This window comes from Puma concolor, chromosome A2, assembly GCF_028749965.1.
Source record: "Puma concolor isolate L17-30 chromosome A2, mPumCon1.1.hap2, whole genome shotgun sequence".
Classification (NCBI taxonomy): Eukaryota; Metazoa; Chordata; class Mammalia; order Carnivora; family Felidae; genus Puma; species Puma concolor.
In genome coordinates, this window is record NC_141668.1 from 61,944,043 (window position 1) to 61,964,745 (window position 20,703).

General features: G+C 34.1%; 1 protein-coding gene across 6 annotated transcripts in view; it reads left to right on the forward strand.

The window, feature by feature from the left end:
• AGMO (alkylglycerol monooxygenase) overlaps positions 1–18,860 on the forward strand; it is a 387,303-nt gene extending 368,443 nt beyond the window's left edge. For all 6 annotated transcript variants that reach the window (XM_086695051.1, XM_086695020.1, XM_025929905.2 and 3 more), the window contains one exon: positions 17,446–18,860. In XM_086695051.1, coding sequence (XP_086551177.1) covers positions 17,446–17,520 — 75 coding nt within the window. In that variant the 3' untranslated portion in view covers positions 17,521–18,860. The remainder of the gene's footprint in view (positions 1–17,445) is intronic.
• Positions 18,861–20,703: the final 1,843 nt, after the last annotated feature.

Here is a 20,703-nt window from a genome sequence, read left to right on the forward strand (position 1 = left end):
CTAGGAGCCCTTTATCAGTGAAGATTGTTATATCCCTGGGCTTCTCAGGTGCTTTGGCATTTGAAAGCATCTCTATGGTATTCAACATGTCTTTATTTGGGGGGCTCAGCAATTTCATGTTATTTATGTTAAGTTCTCTGCTTTGGATATTTGAACCACATTCACTTGTAGAACAATTTTGGCTTTTCAGTTTCTTACAGAGCACTTTTATTTTCCTTCACCTCTAGAATAGAAGTGAGATCCTTATATAAGAATATATATAAGCATATATAATCTAAGCTTATATAAGCATAGATCCTTAATCCTCTAGCATAGGATTAAATCTTCCTTGCCACTTCTCTAGGCTATTACTTATTTTTTCTAGTACCTTTTCATGGATTGGGCATCATTTAGAAGATTATCATTTCCAACTCACAGCCCCCAGATTGAAGGCCACATTTCATGCCTTCATTCTACCTCTGGCCTTGTATTCCCTCCCTTTTCTGTTCTTTTCTCTTAACATTTAATCTTCTCTTTCTTTCTTTTGGGATAAGCTACATGTTAACTTTCTAAATGGTATATTTAGCCAGAATTCTGTTGTATTCATTGAAGAGAGTTCTCTATCTGTATAATACGTCACTCTGCAGAAAGTCCCAATCCCTTGTATATTACATTCTATCTTCTCTGTATATTATTATCTTATATTATTTTTTATCACTTTGTTCTTACACATATATAGAATCATGATGTATGGTCAGTGTTGATCTGTTGATCCTGACATTTCCATCTCTGTGGTGTAATAAGCAATTCTTAGTTTTATGTTTTATATTTTATGTAAAAAATGGCCTAAACAATAATATACTTGATTTTATCTGGCATATTCTGAATTCAATATGCAATTTGACCATTTTTTTATATTGTAACTTTTTTTTTACCATTAAGAAAATTTATTATTATTGTTTAATCTTATTATTGCTACTATTTATAAGTGATGCATATAGAATTTCATTCCAAAGATTTGGCTTATTCTTTCACCATAAATGTATAATTGTTATGGTGTTAATGTCAAGGCTTCTGAAATTTAGAATTACTCACAAGTATGTTCATTCGTGGCTATAGTTAAAAAGGAAAGGGAAAGGGAAAGGGAAAGAAAAAAGAAAAAGAAAAAAGAAATCCTGTAAGTCATCACAGAGAAAGTATAGTTTTCTAACTCCCATTTAAAATTTCCTCAGGAGAGCAGGCAAGCCCTTCATGGACTTGAACAGAGTTGGGGTTTGATCACAAAGCCATAAATTCCCTTTCTGATTGCTATTTGGCCTGAGGGCTTGTTGGAAGCATCACCGTCCTAGTTAGACTGTTTTCCAGCTTTTAAATATACTAGAGTATGATCGTATTATGTGTTGACCCTGATTTATGTTGAAAACTCAGAAACATTTTTTCCAGAAGAAGTGCTTTGTGTATGTGTGAGCCTTTGAGGCCTGGCCCCATCTGAGAGTTGACTGGCTCACCTCAGTGTACTGTTCATTTATTCAGATGGCTGGACTCTAAAGGAGGAATCTTTAAATATCCAGTGGTATTTCAGTGAAATAAATATTGTGAAGCAGATATGGGTTGTTTAAAACATATCACTGTGATGTAATATGTCAATGCTCAATTATACATTTGCATGCACCTTAAAAAATTCCGTCTCCAGAGAGAAACTGATTGTCATAATACTGCATTTCAATTAAACCCACATCCTAGGCATTCTGAGGTCCAAATTCCTGCAACCCTCAAGTTAATGTGTTCCATGTTGTGGGGTTAATTTACATAAAGTTCTGGAGCTCCTGCTGCACTGTTTCAAATCTTGGTAGCTTTGATATTCTCCATAGTGCTATACACAAATATTGTAAACTAGTTTTCACAGAGACAAGTTATGATTATCAGCAGGAATTAGTTTCATACAGTGATCTCTAACCATATTGTACCAGAACATTACCCAGACCCCCTCACTTCTGAACTTCATTTTTCAGTCCCTATAAAACACATCTGTTCCACTGTGTGTGTTTTGAAAATTAAATATACTAATATCATCCTGACTGACCCGGCCACCAAACTCATGTGGGAGAAATCCGGTCCACAACCCAAGCTGTGTTGAGTCTTCAGGTCTTGTGGGAGCTTGTAACTCACTTCACCACAGCAAAGAAAAAAAAAAGCAAAGCAAGACAAAAAGGAAAAAAAAAGAAGCAAAACAAAGAAAAATAACATTTCTAAATATGTGTGCTTTCTTCTGATAAGAGCATAGAGAAACTTAGTCAATTACAAAGCAATTTAGCCAATATTCATATTCATCCTGGTGAAATTTTCAAGGTCACAACAGTCATCACATCCTAGGATTTTGTAAAGTTTCTCTGTAAAATTTCTACTTCATAACAAAAGGAATCCCAGTACTAAAAACTCTGGTGAACTAGTTCATTAAGAGGGTCAGAATTAGGTCAAGAGAAAAAGTAGTGTTGAAATCAAAATACAGTTTAATTATAACAGAAAAACTTAGTACTTGGTACATCTCATTTGTTGTGACAGAATTTATACTGGATTTATTCATTTGAAAGTTTGAAGTAAAACTGGGGCCTTTGGAGGTTTTATAGGATCATTGCTGTCAAAGATATAGTTAGAAATAGCAAAGGACACAAAAAGTTGAGGATAGTTAAAACATTTTAAAGCAAAATTTTTATGTCAGAGAAACCAAACTAAATATTCTCCTGTATATTAACGTAAAGTGAAGTGATGTCATCTGTACATTCAAGCTGATTTTAGAATTTGGAATTTACTGCCAACTCCAAGATATACTCTGCTGTCTTATTTGATCCTCACAAAAGCAAACACATCCATTTAACATGTGCTAGAGTGATAAAGGTTCAACATTAAAAATTAAAGGAGGTAAGGGGCCCCTGGGTGACTTCCTCATAAGCATAGGACTTTGGCTCAGGTTATGATATCGTAGTCAGTGACTTTGAACCCCCTCCCACCCCCCCCCCACCCCCCCCCCCGCGTCAGGTTCTGTGCTGACAGCTCAGAGCCTGGAGCCTGCTTAGTATTCTGTGTCTTCCTTGCTCTCTGCCCCTCCCCACTTGTGTGCGTGCACCCATGCACTCTCCTCTCTCTCTCTCTCTCTCTCTCTCACTCTCAAAAATAAGTAAACATTAAAAATTTTTTTTCAATTAAAGAAGGTAAACTTACAAATAACCAGAAACAATTTAGACCTCATCATCATCTCTCTCTCTCTCCCTCCCTTTCTTCCTTTCTTTCTTTACCTTTCTTCCTTCTTTTCTTTTCTTCTATTCTTTTTTCTTTCTTGCTTTCTTTCTTTCTTCACTACGTTTTGCCATTTAATCAAAGGGCAAGATTGGTTTAAATTATCAGACGTCTACCTAGAGACTTTCCTTTGTTAATTTCTTCAGTCTGGCAAAATAGTTCTCAAACGTGAGTGTGTGAAAGAATTACCATTAAGGGTTTGTATACACAAAACCATGTGTATTATACTATAGGGGTTATTTAAGGGATTTCCTAGAGTAATTTTAACTCTGGACAACTTTTGAGGCATGTGCTAACTTCAGAAGCTAACCAGGGAGGTTCTATTTGCCCTTATTTATGAGAATTAGTAACATATTTCTCCAGAATCCATAAAATATATCTTTTGACATAATTATAAACATATTGTAGATACAAAGATATTTTCTGAAAACTCATACTGTAATAAAGTGTAATTTTCCCCTTATCCAATATTTGATATTGGTTACAAGCTTCACCCTTAATTTTTATCATATAATAATTGTTTTTAAGGATCTTCCCTCTATCCTCATTCTCTCTCAATGAAGAGAGAAATAATCAACAATTACTTATGGACTAGATAAAGACTAACAATTTTGAAGTTTTTGTTTTATAACTTGATCTAGACAATATATTAGTGGCCAAACTGTATTTCTTCTCCCAACCCCAGACTTACTGAGATATAGTTGTATTTCTTGAACTATAAATGAAAACAGGCCAAGTATTTTACCTCTGAAATTTCTTTTGCTCTTAAAACCCATCATGATTTACCAATAATCATGATTTGCCAATTTACCCTTTGGTGATGTCCACTAAGTTATTTTTCAAAGATGAACCTAATGTGTATTAACATTAAAACTTTTATGTGTCAGAGTGCTGGGAGAACAGATTATGTCCAAGGTGAAGATAAGGGATTTTGATTTCGAGAAATGGATGTTTTGGGATCCATCTCTGCCATCCTTTGCCAGTATTTACATATATTTCACATGTGTGGAAAATAATTTGGTGGGGGGTGTGGCTATTTTATTTTATTTTATTTTATTTTATTATTTGAGTAGAGTCAGCACACAGTGTTGCATTAGTTTCAGGTACACAACATAGATATTCAACATCTCTATGCCATGCTCACCACAAGTGTACCTACCATCTGTTACCATGCAACACTGTTACAATATCGTTCACTGTATTCCCTATTCTGTGCCTTTTATCCTCATGACTTACTCATTCAATTACCGGATGCCTGTTTCTCCCACTCCCTTCACCCATTTTGCCCCTTCCCTCTGGAACCATTAATTTGTTCTCTAGAAAACTGATATTTTTAAGGCTTTTCGCTTGTCATCCCCTCTGTTATTTCAATTACCTTATGGTGCTGGTAATTAGGGCAAGATGAAGAAGTATTTCTGATGTATACTTTTTATTAAAAACTTAATTATTTTGGGAGCTATCCTCAGACATCTCTCGCATTACAATATTGTGTTGGCCAATTCTGTTATTTTTTTCAGATAATAGAACAGAATAGACCTTATAAATTTTCCATTTCCACTCTAATTGGACAGAAAACGAAGCTAACATCCAGAGAATATGAAGTATTTGATCATTTCATGACAAAAGGGACAAGAAATCAGGTTTCAAGTTTCTCAGTGTTTTTTCCAGGACACTGATGTGGAATTTTGAATGCTTCTTTATCCCGTGATTGTGATTTTCAAAAGTGATAGATGAGGATACAATGGGATGAAAGAAGTAAAAATTAGAATTTCTATTTACAGTTGTTTTATCTCATCCTTCTTTTAAAAGAAATGTCTTTTTTATGAAGCTTATAATACACAAATAATAATTGAAAAATTTAAAGGCTAAATGAAATGGGGGGAAGAACTGTAATATTTTCATAATAAATTTTAGAAAACATTGCTGTAGAAATTGACCTAATATCAGTAGTAGCAATAATAACAAAATAGCATCAACTTAAACTACCGATATTTGTTGAGCACTTGCATATATGAAACCCCAAGTTTTTATGTCCATTCTTTCATTTAATTATTTCAGCTACCTTGTAAGATAATCCATATTTTTCAGGTAAAGCTACTGAGATATAGCAGCACTAAATAACTTCCTCAAGATGGAATTATCATTGAAAGCCACTTCTTTTGTATTCAAACATACAACTTCAAAACACTGAGTTATGAGTACCTGAGGAAACACTCTATCTGCCGAATGAAGATGATTTATCTCTTATTCATATAAGAATCCTATAAGGTAGCTATGGCAAATAATCATTTTACAAATAAGCCAAGTCAGTGGGAATTTTAACATATCTCTGTGATTGACCTCATTTTAGTAAAACATTTATTTTATTTAAAACTTTTTTATAACATTTATTCATTTTTGAGAGTGAGAGAGACACAGTGTGAGCCAGGGAGGATCGGAAAGAGAGGGAAAGAGAATCTGAAGCAAGCGTCAGGCTCTGAGCTGTCAGCACAGAGACCAACGTGGGGCTTGAACTCACGGACTACGAGATCATGACCTGAGGGGAAGTCCAACGCTCAACTGACTGAACCACCCAGGCGCCCCAAACATTTTTTATATTTAACCACGACATTGTGAAGATAATTTTACCTGAAGATTTAAAAATAAGATACATACAAAAATACCAGTCCTTAATAGATACTTCACGAAACACTGTGTAGATCTAAGTGTGGATTCAGGGGCTATATTGCTTACCAGTGAGTTCTGTCAGCAGTGGACTGCCTGACGAGAGACAAGAGTGTGATATATATGTGTATAATGAGTACAACCTAATGGGGACTGGCTCAATGCAATTTTTTGTGCTTGTGTTTGCCCTTGAAGTAGGTCCCATGCTATCTTTTCTTATGGGTGCCATATATATACATACATATATATACATATACATATATATATACATATACATATATATACATATACATATATATACATATACATATATATATACATATACATATATATACATATATACATATATGTATATATATACATATATACATACATACATATACATATACATATATATATACATATACATATATATATACATATACATATATATATATTTATTTGTCAAAGAATATTTCAAGAAATACTACTACTAAAAAATTATGTCTATTGTAGAATTTTCATGGAAGACTATTTCCATTATATTGCTCAGCATCCCCCTGGAATAATATCTGTGTATTATTAAACAATTATATAAAACAATTATTTTTAACATAATTTTAGATATGAGTAGGAAATTGGGCACCTGGGTGGCCCAGTCGGTTGAGTGTCCAACTTTGGCTCAGGTCATGATGTCATAGCTTGTGGGTTCAAGATCCGCATCAGGATCTGTGCTGACAGCTCAGAGCCTGGAGCCTGGTTTGGATTCTGTCTCCATGTCTCTCTGCCACTCCCCCACTTGTGCACGTGTACATGCTTGTAAATATAAATATTAAAAAAAAGTAGATATGACTAGGAAATTTAATTAAATATGAAGGATCAAAACAGTATTTTGGTGACAGAAGTGGGAATGAGGATCATTAGAAACTATTATTTAGTCTATATTTTTTGTCATAAAAAGGAATTAAAATTAAAAGTATTTTAAGACACTGAAAGATGTATTTGAAGGCTGGCATCATAAAAACTCATCAAGAACATTGAACTCCATGTTTCACAACAGAATAGAAATACTTCAAACAATGATCAATCTATAATTGTACTTACCCACTAAATTCTTACTCTACTTTGTAAGATAATTATATTTTCCCAACAATAATTATATATTCACAGTTTTAAAAGCATCTTTTTAACTTAGGACCATCCATCTGAAAAAGCTGGCATTATTGAAAACCGTCATGTTTCAAACTCTACCTATCATTTATATCTCCTTATCTGTCACTCTCTGTTGTCACCTTTAGGTTACTGAATCTTTTTAGCAAGAAAAATAGCACACTTTAATTGTCTATCCTATATGTTCATAGAACTTTATATTTAAAAAAATAGTGAATATTTATGATAAAGTTGTGAAAATTATGAAGCTATTATCCGTATTTTATAGATGCAGAAACTGAAATTCTGAGTAACCTCTGGAGGCAAAAGAATTTGTGTTGACTTGGGACAATCTTATCCTCTCATTCCTTTTCCAGAGTTCTTCCAGTTTGACTAGGTTTCTGAACCTGATCTTAAATATAAATAGAAGACCTTTTGCAATATTTTATTAATGTAATTTCTTGTATGTTTTACATAAAACTGACCATTGTATAATGTGGAGGTTAGAAGCACCAACCACCCATGCAGTTGAAAATCTTCATATAACTTTTGACTGCCCCAAACTTAACCACTAATAGCCTACAGTTGACCAGAAGCCTTACTGATAACATAAACAGTTGATCAAGACATATGTTGTATGTAATATTATTATATGCTGTATTTTTACAATAAAGGAAGCTATGGAAAAGAAAGTATGATTAAGCAAATCGTAAGTAAGAAAAATACATTTACGGTGCTGCACTGTGTTTATGGAAAAAAAAACTGCACTCAAGTGGCTGAGTGCAGTTCCAAACTGTGTTGTTCAAAGTTCAACTTGTATATTAAGAGTTTAAAATAATATTTTTAAATATATGTGAATGAAAAGAAAAATGTGCTATAATGCAAATGGATGATGTAACAGCTGATTGTTTTTTTCCTGACTTGTGGGAAAACTAAGACATCAAGTGAAACAATTACATATTTTGACCTCATTGTTTCCTAAGGGAAAAAAATATATTCTTGCCCATGAAATGTGGAAATTTCACATCTTTCCAATTCTTGTATAATTTGAGCTCTTTCCCAGCAGTTCAAGATATCGTGTCTCCTTTAATAATCTTGGCTTTCATAATTAAAACCCTAATTATCATCATCATCATCATCGTGGTCATTATTGTAGTTATCACCCTCGTCAGCATTATCATTATTTGGAGAAGAGGAGATATAAGGTGTTGGTACAGGCTCACACCTTTTTTATAGCTTAAAAGCTAGAAAATATGCTCTTTGAATGTTTGTAGTGTTTATGTAATCAGTACCTACATTGCCAAGGCATATTGAAAACAGCTGGTTGCCTGCTGCCTGCCTCCCTCTTTGTTGGAACTTTTGCCAGAACAGGTAGTCAGAAATGGAAAGTAAGGGAAAATTCAGGCATCTGGGGTGTCTCTCAGGAAGGCAGCTGTGGCTTCCTTAGGAAGCAATCATTGTTTGCCATCAGCCAAGACTCTGTATACCCTTGGGTCCAGTTCTGGCATGGCTGGCCTAGTAGGATGCAGTTTATGACTTAGGACTTACACAAGAAACCATTTGGGCAGTCCCATCTCTGGCAGAACTTTGAGAGAAATCCCCCAAGCTGCAAGCCATATGTGGGATGTTGGCCTTCTATTTAGCCTACTCTGGGAGGTTCCCATTTACTGGGGCTCTAATCATCCCTTTGACACAAGCAAAAACAATACAAAGAGATCTTTTCAAAACACATCCTTCCAAGATATACTGTTGTGTTTTAAAAACCAGACATCACTATTATTTCTGTAAACATGGCATTTTTTTCCTAAAAATAAACTCATTTGTTAAGAGACTTCCTTTGTTTCCTAGATAGTGGGCAAGTACAAAGAATTTCTTTTAACAGCACACTGGAAGTCCTTGGACTAGCAGTGTTGAATGGTATTCTGCATTTGCGAGCATATGGTCTTTCATATATAAATTTTTGTACACCAAGTATTAAAATTTGCCTCCATGGGAGAAAACGTAGGCTCTGATTGATGTCTGGGAGATGCCAGGAGCTGGCCTTTGTTATGTACATTACACTGAACATCAATCCGCTGTTGTGATGAGATTATTTGGCAGGGTAAATAGGTAGGTAAACTAGGTAGGTAAATAGCAAGGTGAATATTGGTTATTATTTGGCAAACAAACCACCCCTCATTCACCATGAAAATTACATTTTGGTAAGCTAGACTTGAATGGTTGTCTTGATAATTTTTGTTAAAACAGAGCTTTGATTTTAGAATGTAAATGCCTTAAATTTCAGGAGTCAGAAATAAAAGGGAATTAGAAAGGTATAGTACTTTGAATTTTAGATTAAGTGTCATGTCTTTCCCCATTACAAAGAGTTCTGTTAGGATACTTAAGGACCATGATTAATCCAGCAACATTTTATTAAAATATCCTCAGTTTTGGGGCGCCTGGGTGGCTCAGTTGGTTAAGTGACTGACTCCGGCTCAGGTCATGATCTCAAGGTTTGTGAGATCAAGCTCTGCATCCAGCTGTGTGCTGACAGCTCAGAGTCTGGAGCCTGCTTCGGATTCTGTCTCCTTCTCTCTCTCTGCCCCTCCCCTGTTCACACTCGGTCTCTCTCTCTCTCTCTCAAAAATAAATAAATATTTTTTAAATTTTTTTTAAAAATCTTCAGTTTCAAACAAGCTGTATATGAACCAAATAATCTTGTGCCGATGTTAGGCATACTCAGGAAAATTCAATGAAATGTTGTTTTAGTTGTAACCAGAACTTATTTGCAGAAATATGAAGTTAAAAAAAAGAAAGAATTTTTAAATTCCCTGAACTATCTTCTTTTTTTTTAAAAAAAAAAAGTACAGTAATAGTTTTTAGGGCAGGGAATCAGGCTATTTTTTAAACTTTTTAAAAGTTTATTTATTTTTGCGAGAGAAAGAGCAAGCAGGTGAGGGGCTGAGGGAGAGAGACAGAGAGAGAGAGAGAGAGAGAAAGAATCCCAAGCAGGTTCCACACCATCAGCACAGAGACTGACACAGGGATTTAACCCATGAACTGTGAGATCATGACCTGAGCCAAAATTAAGAGTCAAACCCTTATCCAACTGAGCCACCCAGGTGCCCCAGCATCAGGTTATTTTTAATGCGTTTCCATTACTAGTTTTAATATATAAGAATGTCTCAGGTCAGATTAGGTAATGTTCATCGAGTGACTAATTTTTCCTACTCTTGTTTTATTCCCAACTTCATACAAACTAAAATAGACTATCCTTAGAATTTTTCACCGCTCTGATATTTTTTTTCATTCTCACACCTAAAAAGGTAAAGAATGTGAGGCTCCATTGTAAGTACAAGAAGAAGATTATGAGTGTAAACAGATGCTTTTTATAATGTACGCCTTTGCTAAGATATTTTTCCGAAAGAGTGGTTAACGTTTAACCTAACGTTTATTCTCACAATTGATATTTGGTTCTTTATTAATTTGACCTTATTGTAACTTGCTCCCTGTATCTCCGTATTGCTTTTTATCCAGCATTTCAAAGTAAAAAGTTATAAAAAAAAGTTTTACCCTTCTGCATTAAGAATTTTGATGATTAGAAAAATATAAAGTCAGGTTTCAGTTTTGACGAGACACATGTTTTGACCACTTTATGAATATAAATCATATAATCAACTTTGGTTGTCTCTTTAATTTTTCTCCATGCTTTAATTGTGGTAAGCTTGGCATTTCCTTTTACCTGTCATTTGACAAACCTCAAGCTGGGGGCAGAGTACTAACCTGGAAAAAAACTAACCTGGAAAAAAAATTGAGAATGAAGGCTGTAAATCTAGACTATGTATATTAAAATATTTATAAGTTTTCTAGGAAATGAACATAAATTGAAGACGTATCATTGTGTATGAGGGAGAGCAAGAATGTAATAAGTAATCAAGGGCAATTTTAAAATCCCTATTACTGGATGGTAATACCCTCAGAACAAGAGTTGGTAATATTGGAAAATTTTAAAGTCTTGTATCTATAAAGACACTGAATTCATAATTTAGAATTCAAAGATGAAAAATCCACAGATGTTTTTGAGAAATGTAACATCTATTTTCACTTTATGCTAATTACAGTTTATACAATTTTGACCAGATGGGTTTGCATACACAGTAGCTAATTCATGACAACTGTCTTCAAGTATATTTTCTGAATTGTAGGTAGGTCTTGGAGAACTCCAAGAGATCTCTAATGTTCTTATTGATATTTGTGGTTTCACATGTTATCATGATAGCTCAAATGTGGTATACATGAACAGTAGATATTTCATAGGGGTATTGTTGAAAAGGATATACACTTTCTTGAGCTATGTGGACTCTTAGAATAGTCAATAAATTGTGATACCCAACAGGAGATAATCATCTCTGGGGAGCTGAAGAAATGGTTACAAATGAAGATTCTGTATTTGTTATCTAAATTAACTTAGTACTTTTTTGTCACTAAAATTAGAGTCCTTTGCCCCCACTGAATAGTAAAATGCCTGATTTTTAAGGTTTTAGAATTCAGCTTAATTATTTAAAATTTTTGTTCTAATGTTTGAGTTTATTTTCTTCTATGAAAACATGATCATGGTATGTTTAATGTATTATGTTTGAAAATTTATATCAGAATATATGTAATGATTGAAGGAAATATATATTCTTTTTAAATAAGGCATTGTTATCATGTGCATTAATATAAACTTTCTTTTTATATTGTTTTTCCCTCAGTTAAGAATTTTAATACACATTTAAAAACTAATGCAAAACAATAATGTTTGATTTAAATATTGATAGTAGTAAATCCGATAAGACCACATATTAAAGATAGTGGTAATTGTATATGCTTTGAATAGGGTCAGAGAGAGAACACAAGACTTCCAAGTAATAGTTGCAAATAGTTGGAAATTATTTCTCTTAAGCCTTTGTCTGTGCATGACTCCTAGTATTTTAGTCATATATATATAGAATGTACTGGAAGTTAAATCAGGAATTCCCAATTTCTCTGGAGTTGGCATTTGTCAAGCTGTATCCTTGAAAATTCAAAGAAAAAGAAACGTATCATTACCTATTATCTTTCTGATGTTTTCATTTCAGCAGGACTTTCAGTCTATTTGGCTCCAAATTCTGGTCTAGATTTGTTTGTATTTATTTGTCTCTTGCATTAATAGGAAATAGAGATACTTTTAAGCAATTCAGGTTTGAACTCTGTTTAAGTTCTTATCTGTTTATCTGTAGAGCAGACAATGGTCCTCTCTAAAAAAACCAAAATATTATGTCAAAAAAGTATATTTAACAAAGAATTAGTTTTATTTTATCCAAATAATTTAGTAAAAACTTCTGCATATTTAATGTGTTGCTCTTAACACAAATTGTTGCTATTTTCATTGTTATAGTTGTGAATAGTCACTGAATTGTTATTTTATGAACCTCATCAATGTCAGAGAAATAATTTTTAGGTAAAAATATATTCTTCCATTTAGAGGCAGGATATAATTTTTTAGACATAAAACATAGGTATATCCATTCCAACGGAATTTTAGGAAATCAAGACAAAAGTTGTACACAAAAATGTACACAGTGAAATAAAGAGTAAAATATTTTTTTAATTACGAAAAGTGAGTTTGTAATCTCTCATCACAAAAATGCTATTTCAAGTTTCTTCCTTGTCAAGGTAGAATTTATCAGGCAGCTTTACCCATCATTTATAAAGTGACTTAGATTTTCTGACTTTCTCGTGCAATTCTCTAGTGATTCTGTATATGTAATTACATTGCCACTGTGGATAAGCATAAAATTAAATGAGATGTTATCTCTCAGCATATTCTATTTAAGTATTTGTACCAATAGATACAAGTTTGAGAATCCAAGTAAATTTCAGCTATCTCAGATTTTGTTTCTCTTGTGGGTAATTTTTCAAGTACTTTAAAACTTTCTTTTTTTTTTTTTTTTTTTTTTTTTTTGCAATTTATCTGAGAGTTAAATGTTTTGAGAAGTGTGGGGTGTTGCTGGCTAGTTCTAATGGAAATAGTCCACTACCTAAGATGATATTTTATATGCTTCTCAGGTCATTTATTAATACATTTGGTAGGCGGATTCAAACCAACAGAGACAGATATGTACATAGGTGTAAGAACAATCCACTAGCTGTGTAATTTGAGGGATAGCAGTTTGAGGAGATGTCACATGCACACAAGTACCTCTTCTGATACTATTCTGTCTCCTTTAAGATTAGATGCCTGATTTTCTCATAAGTAGAGCCATTTTTAATAAGGCCTCTTAAAACACAGACATAACGGGGAGGGGCAGTAGAATAACTCATCGGTTCCCACTGGTGTTTTAGTATGGGTTAGTGGTTCAGATTAGCCACCTGTCAATTGATGCACTTTTTTGGAAAGAGTGAAGGAAACGTGGAGAGCATCTGTACAGGCCAAAGTTCAGGCATCAGAGTCTAGGGCCCTGGGAAGTCAAGGAAATAGCCTGAAGACAAGGGCCACTAATGATGTGTTAGCTCAAGGAGGGCTTGACACCAGGAGTGAACTTCCTCTGTTTCATATTTTGAATCCAGCTGTTAAAATCTTGGGACTTGGATAAAATAAGTGTTCATTGAGTTTGTACATATCCAGAAACATCAGATCTGTGATTAGAGAAGTATGTTGCAAAAACTGGCTTTGGTTGCCATTTAATCTTATACTAGCGTAAGTAGTAATTCTCCTGTCTTCCTTGAATAAATACTTGATTGAGAAATATGTTAATCAACAGTCATTTCAAAGGACACATTTAATCTAATCAATTATGGAGAACCAAAATGGACAGCTTGATAGAAAAATCAAGAAAAAGTTTGGACAAGAGAAAATTAAAATGGCATGACTCCAATCATCAACTGGTTTATTGAGTCCATGTTAAATAATTTTCCAGCCTAAAATTATATACTAAATATATATTTAGGATTCATATGCATACACATTAAAAAATACAATGGAAAATCTATTTTTTCCTACTTATTTTCTAATGCAATTGAGTGACTATTTCAAGGTCATGCATATTTTGAGAAGGGCATATTCATTGTATTAATTTTTATGATTCTGTGTCAATCTGGTTTTCATTATATATAAAAACTCCAATTTATGTTTAAAACATTGATTGTGAAAAGTGTCAGAAACCTAGCAGTTACTGACTCAAAAATCATTAGGCAAGTACAGATCACTACAAAAAAAGAGGAAAGAATTCACTACTGATGTACGTATTCACTGAACTGACATCCTAGGATGTGTAGTTAGATTGTCTGAGAGATGCTATATAAACAAACACCCATATCCCAGTTCTGATATTTAGTAGTTTTGTGATTTCTTGTTAAACCACATAAATTCTAGGTTCCCATTGCCTCATGAGCAAATTGGGTACCAATCTGGCAAAGTTTGTGATGAGATTTAAACATCATAATCTAATAAGGCACATAGGACAATGGCTAGTTTAATCAAGGGTCTCACTGCACATTAATATTGAATCTGAGTTGGATTTCTATGCATCATCAGTTCTCCACCCCATGTTTTGAAGAGATAATAAATGGGGCCAAAACCTGCCAAAGAAACAAAATAAAACTATAAATTGTTAAATATCTCATTTTTCTTAAGGAGCTGAAAGCATTTTAGATAATTGGAAAAGATAAAATCCTCATGTTTTAGTTAAGGATGGGTCATTAAGGAAATAGGACTTGATTTATAGTTTCAAAAGCAGAAAGATTTAGTTGGGAAGTTATGGGTTAACAACAAAGGAATTGAACTGAATTGAACTTTTTTTTCATTCTCTCATTAGGTCAGAAGTTATTACTATTTCTAGGATCCCAGATGGAAGTATAGATAGTCTAGTGGGTAGGGAGTAGGGAAGAGGAGAATCATGACTTACCAGCGAAATTTTACATATAGTTTACAGGTTTCCTTCTCCCTAGCCTTCACCCTTGGAATCCTTGTGACCCGAAAAACTAAATTGAAAACCAATAAAAACTTCTTTTTTTGAGACAGAGAGAGACAGAGAGAGGGAGAGTGAGAGAGGCAGAGGGAGAGAGAAAAATTTAAACAGGCTCTTCACCCAGCACGGAGCCTGATGCTGGGCTTGATCTCACAACCCTGAGATCATGACATGAGTGGAGATCAAGAGTCAGAAGCTCAATCAACTAAGTCACCCAGGCACCCTGAAAAACCAGTAAAAACTTCTATTGCCAAATATATTTCGGGTTCATAAATGTTATGGATCTGAATTAAACTGTTTATGCCGATATGATGCATTTTTCATCTCTGTCCCATTTGAAAGTTCTCTTTACAGCTAGCCGTCTGTCAACATTACCCATCTTCATAGACTAATTCAATTCATTGCACAAAGGGCTTTCATAAATACTCTTCACCTTGATATTATTTTGCTTGGCACCATCACAAGAAATCCCATGAGGTCATTTTTCTTGAATTAGAGTCAAAAGAAACAAAATCAAAACCAACCTTTAAATATATTGTATTTGATTTCTGAAGCAACTCCATAATGTTAATATTATTCTTGACTTCTGCTTCAACATAACTGTAGATTTCATTTTTGATATATATTTTTTTATATTGTGCGTATTATAGGCTGAAAGGAATGCATGTATTGGAACAAAACTGCAGAGTGAGTAACGTGAAGGATCATGGTTCTCTAGAAAGAACATATGAAAGTTTCTATATGAAACAGAACAACCTAGCCATGAATCTAATACCATGGTTTAGGAAGGTGTTGTTGTTGTTGTTTTCATATTCAGGCTTTCACAGCCAAATAACCACAGTTCAAGCTATTTTCTTTGACTTGATGGCTGGCCTCAGTTAATGGCCTTGGCTTCTCCCCAGTCCATCACCCCAGAATGTTTCCCATGCCTGCATCTTATTACTTAAATTTGCTCCTTTGTATATTTTTGTGGATCTTTCAGGAATAGTGGTTCTTCCTGGGGAGAAGAACTGGTCATATTTTAGTAGTTTGGAGAGGAGCTTTGCACAATTAAAAAAAAAAAAAAAAACATATGGAGAGACTCTTGCATAAACCCATTTGTTTGGGCTTTACTCTTTTTTTTTATCATCATACAAATAACACCTAAAATGGAGATCATAAGGCAACCTTGTAGCTTAATGTTAGTGTATAGGTAAGAGTAAAGGGGGGGTGCCTGGGTGGCGCAGTCGGTTAAGCGTCCGACTTCAGCCAGGTCACGATCTCGCGGTCCGTGAGTTCAAGCCCCGCGTCGGGCTCTGGGCTGATGGCTCAGAGCCTGGAGCCTGTTTCTGATTCTGTGTCTCCTTCTCTCTCTGCCCCTCCCCCATTCATGCTCTGTCTCTCTCTGTCCCAAAAATAAATAAACGTTGAAAAAAATTTTTTTTAAAAAAGAGTAAAGGGAAAAGTTAGCTTAGGAGAACTCTGATGGTGTAAAGACCATGACTAGTGCTTGGATTTTACATCAAGAGAAGAGAAGATATGTGTGTTATGGCATTATGGCATTTAGATTACACATAATAAAAAATTATGCAACCATGAGTTCTTACTGAATGACTATATAATCCTTATTGCTAGGATCATCAGAAATCAAGTTATTTTTGGCTAATTTGGGGTGATTTGTTGGGAATGTGTGATATTACTTGAAAGCAGAGAAGTAAACTCAATGAACTCTGATGGCTGCTTATTATGAGTTAGTTATGGCATGAATCTTAAAGAGAATTTTGCAGTACAGTTTTTCATACCTGTAAGATCACCAGAGTGAGAAGGTAAATCAGTAGTGATGTTTAACATTTAGTTCGTGTTGGGTAAAGTTCATAACATGTTAGATCACATTGCCCCAGAGAGGAATGATTCTTTATAATGTTTTTATTTCTCCTTTTCCAAATGCTTCTTAAACTATATAAACAATGAGATCATTTCATACAGTACATTCCACATGCAGAAGGCCCAGAGGCCAGAAGAAAGTTCTGTTTCATTCGGTATCTAAGTTTCATAGTCCCATCCCTAGAAATGACCCAGATTTGAGAGTATAAAAAATAAAAGGCAAACACTAACTAACTTGGATGTAAAATAAATAAATAAATAAGTAAAATAAATAGATAGATAGAGAGATAGAGAAATAAATAAATAAATAAATAAATACAAAATAAAAGCCAAAAAAACAAAGCATTTTACTCCCACTCTTTTCTCCGACATAATGTGTTTTAAGTTGGGTTGGGTAAATTCTATCAGTGAACAACTGCTAGATTCAATTTCATTAATTTATAGTGTCTAAAATGTTGATGTTCATTTTCCCCTTCAAAGAACTCAGTTGAACAAAAGTATTGATTCACTTTTAATTCTTTTTCCTCTTTGTGTTTTATTTCTTCAGATTTTTTTTTCCATCTGCATTGCTTTCTGGGGAGTCAGAAGCATAAAACAACTTGCCTCCGGCCCTGGGAAATAAGTTTGTACTCAATTCTCTTGTTTTAATCAGTAGTCCACAACCACAGTATATTATGACTGTCTGTGGAAATATAATTATCTTATATAATGATTATATGAACCATTTTTTTAATGAAAGGTGAATATGCTTACGTACTTTTGCTTGCTTTCCATATGTTACTTTCTATTAAAATTAAAGTGTGCTGCAGTTACTTTCCTTTATTAATGGGTTTGAAAACAAGTGATATCAAATACAGTCATGTTATATTCACTTGTAGCATCTGAGTCAAAGAGTATGAGAAAAGGAAGGGAGGAAACTTAAAAAGAATGAAGATTTCATTTGCATTTTTTGACAACATTTTCTTTGCTGCATGCTAAAATTGTGCTTATATCAATATTTGTTATCATAAACATGTGTTACATTAGTTGTCTGCATTAAGGCTATATTTACCTTTGAAAACCACATAACCTAAGCAGCTACATTACAGAAAAAGACATCATGGAAGTGAAAATGAGTAGAATTTATCAGAATTTGTTTATACAACAGATCAATACATATGTCTAATACGTTTGGTCAGTTTGTTTTGGCAATTTGAAGAGTATGCAGTCAGACATCCTTTGTTTTTTGAAAGTTTGTGTTATGCTTTGCTTTTACGTATTATGAAAGACCGCCATTAGTACCTATTTTTACTAACTGAAAGAAATGTTCACTTTTACAAAAAAAAAAAAAAAACAAAAAAACAAAACCTCAGGTCTTTCGTAAACCTGTAGTTTCAGAAACCTGTAATTCTCTGTTTCGGGTTTCCCCTGCCACCTGAAAGTAGAGCCTTCCTATGAAATCTTTCATCAGCCAAAATGGTACAAATTGAAGAAGCAATTACCATTAATTTATATGGAAAACATTAAAGCATTCCCAGACCACGCCCCCCCCAACCGTCCGAAACATCTCTCATAGGTTTTTCTGATACCGTAAGACATATCTTGCTAATGGATGAAAAAATAACTCAGAATAAAGCACAGATGCTCAGAGACACAGTTCAAAACTATGGCAGCTTGACACTGAGATGCCGAGTGTGGTTCCATGGGAAGGAGCCTGGCCCTGCAGCTCTTGCTGCTTGAGGTGTGCACAGCCTCTATAACTGCTCACTGTGAAACAAACGCTGAGTGTATTTTTGCTTTTCACCTTTTTTCATAGACGCAAAAATCCTCTTCATGTTTCTTACAGGTTAGGGAAAATGGGTACTAATATAGGTCTTTTGTAAAAGTGAAGTGGCTTCATTAATGCAAAACTTTGAAAAGTAGGAGATACTTGTATTTTAAATAGTCACAATAATGTTAATAAACATTTCTAAATAAATTTAACCTAAGTGTTGTGTGTACATTATTCATTGGGATTGTAAAAATCTGCCAAGTGTTTCTTAGGTCGGAACTGACATGAAGTAGCCGGATACAGTTCAAAATGGCAGGAGAAGTTGAAAGTAGTTGGAATTTTTTCCTTCCCTCCTTCCAGTATTCCTTCAATTTAAACTTACAATTTAAGTACAACAGCCCACCCTTATCCATAGTTTCGTTTTCCATGGTTTCAGTTACCTGCAGTCAACTGGGGTCTGGAAGCTGATGTACTGCCAGAAGGTCACTAGTAGCCTAATGCTATATCACAATGCTTAGGTCATTTGCCGATCTTCATCTCATCAGGTAGGCATTTTATCTTGTCACATCATCACAAGAGAAGAAGGGTAAGTACAGTACAATAAGATATTTTAAGAGAGAGACCATATTCACATAATTTCTGTCATAGTATATTGTTACAATTGTTCAATTTTATTGTTACTCTTGTTAATCTCTTACTGTGCCTAATTTATAAATTCAACCCTATCATGAGTATGTATATAGAAGACAAAACATAGTGTCTATATAGGACTTTGTACTGTTTGCAGTTCAGGCATCCACTGGGAGTCTTGGAATGTATCCCTTGCATGTGAACGGGGACTACTGTAATCAAAATTATATGCACTAAAACAATTAATGTTCTTCTTCATTGAGCTTTGCCTATATTCATCTCCAGGATTAAGACACTGATCAGTCCGTTAGTCTCATCTTTAAAATGTGTCAGTTAAGCTGTGAACAGAGAAAAATGTAGATCTATTAGAAAAATCAGACAGCAGGTGTCTATGTGGACTCATGATGCAAAATTGAAGCACATTTGGTTTTCAAACTAGTAAACCAGAGGAAGATTAAATTTTGCATGATGAAACAATTAACAAATTATATCTCTAGCGTCAGAAGCAGAGACTTGGCTTTGCTTCATTCATCTTTTTAAACTGCTTAATGTACCACAGTTAGAGCAAATACTTTAAGCCCATAACAAACATTAAACCCTGCTTTGGTTCCTTAACAGCAGTTCGTGCTGGACTTTGCATATATAGGATCATGTCAAAGCAGGGAGCCCTCTGCTGGCTTGAAATTGCTAAATTCATCGCATAAATATCCTGAATATTCATATTCTACATCTTTAAGACTTCAGTAAAAAGGTTATATCCTCATGGACTGGCAAAGAAAAGAGAGGTTTCACAAATCTTTAAGTAAGTTTTTGGTGTGTCCAAATAGTTTGTTTTCCCCATGGGGTGTGTGTGTGTGTGTGTGTGAGTGTGTGTGTGTGTGTGTGTGTGTATATATATATATATATATATATATATATATATATATATATGAATTTATAGGAGTGACCTAAAAATGGGAATAAAAAATTCAAAAATGATAAAAGATATTTTCATGGGAAAACTCAGTTTTCTTGAAGTAAATGCAAATGTATCCATTCTCTCGTTTCTCTCTTAGCTACTCTCACCATCATTATAAATGATTTTCTTTTTAGAAATGCAAATGTTTTCAAGCTACAAATTTTTCAGATAAGTAGTGTTTCCAGGGCCTGTGTGTGTTACCTGGGGCACTTTATTCTTCACCTTCAATCTTGCTAATTTTCCAGCCCAGTTTTCTCTTGCTGAGTACTAATACATGATGACAGATCATATAACTACTATAAATGTTGTGAATTAATCTTGAGTGATGCCATGTAATTTATGCTTACTCTTGACTGGAAGCACTTTACCTCTCTCTCATTCTCTCAAGAGGAAAAGCACTAAAAATAGGACTCATCAATTACTTGCCACTTCCAATGGGGAGTTGTAAACCAACTTGGCAAATAATT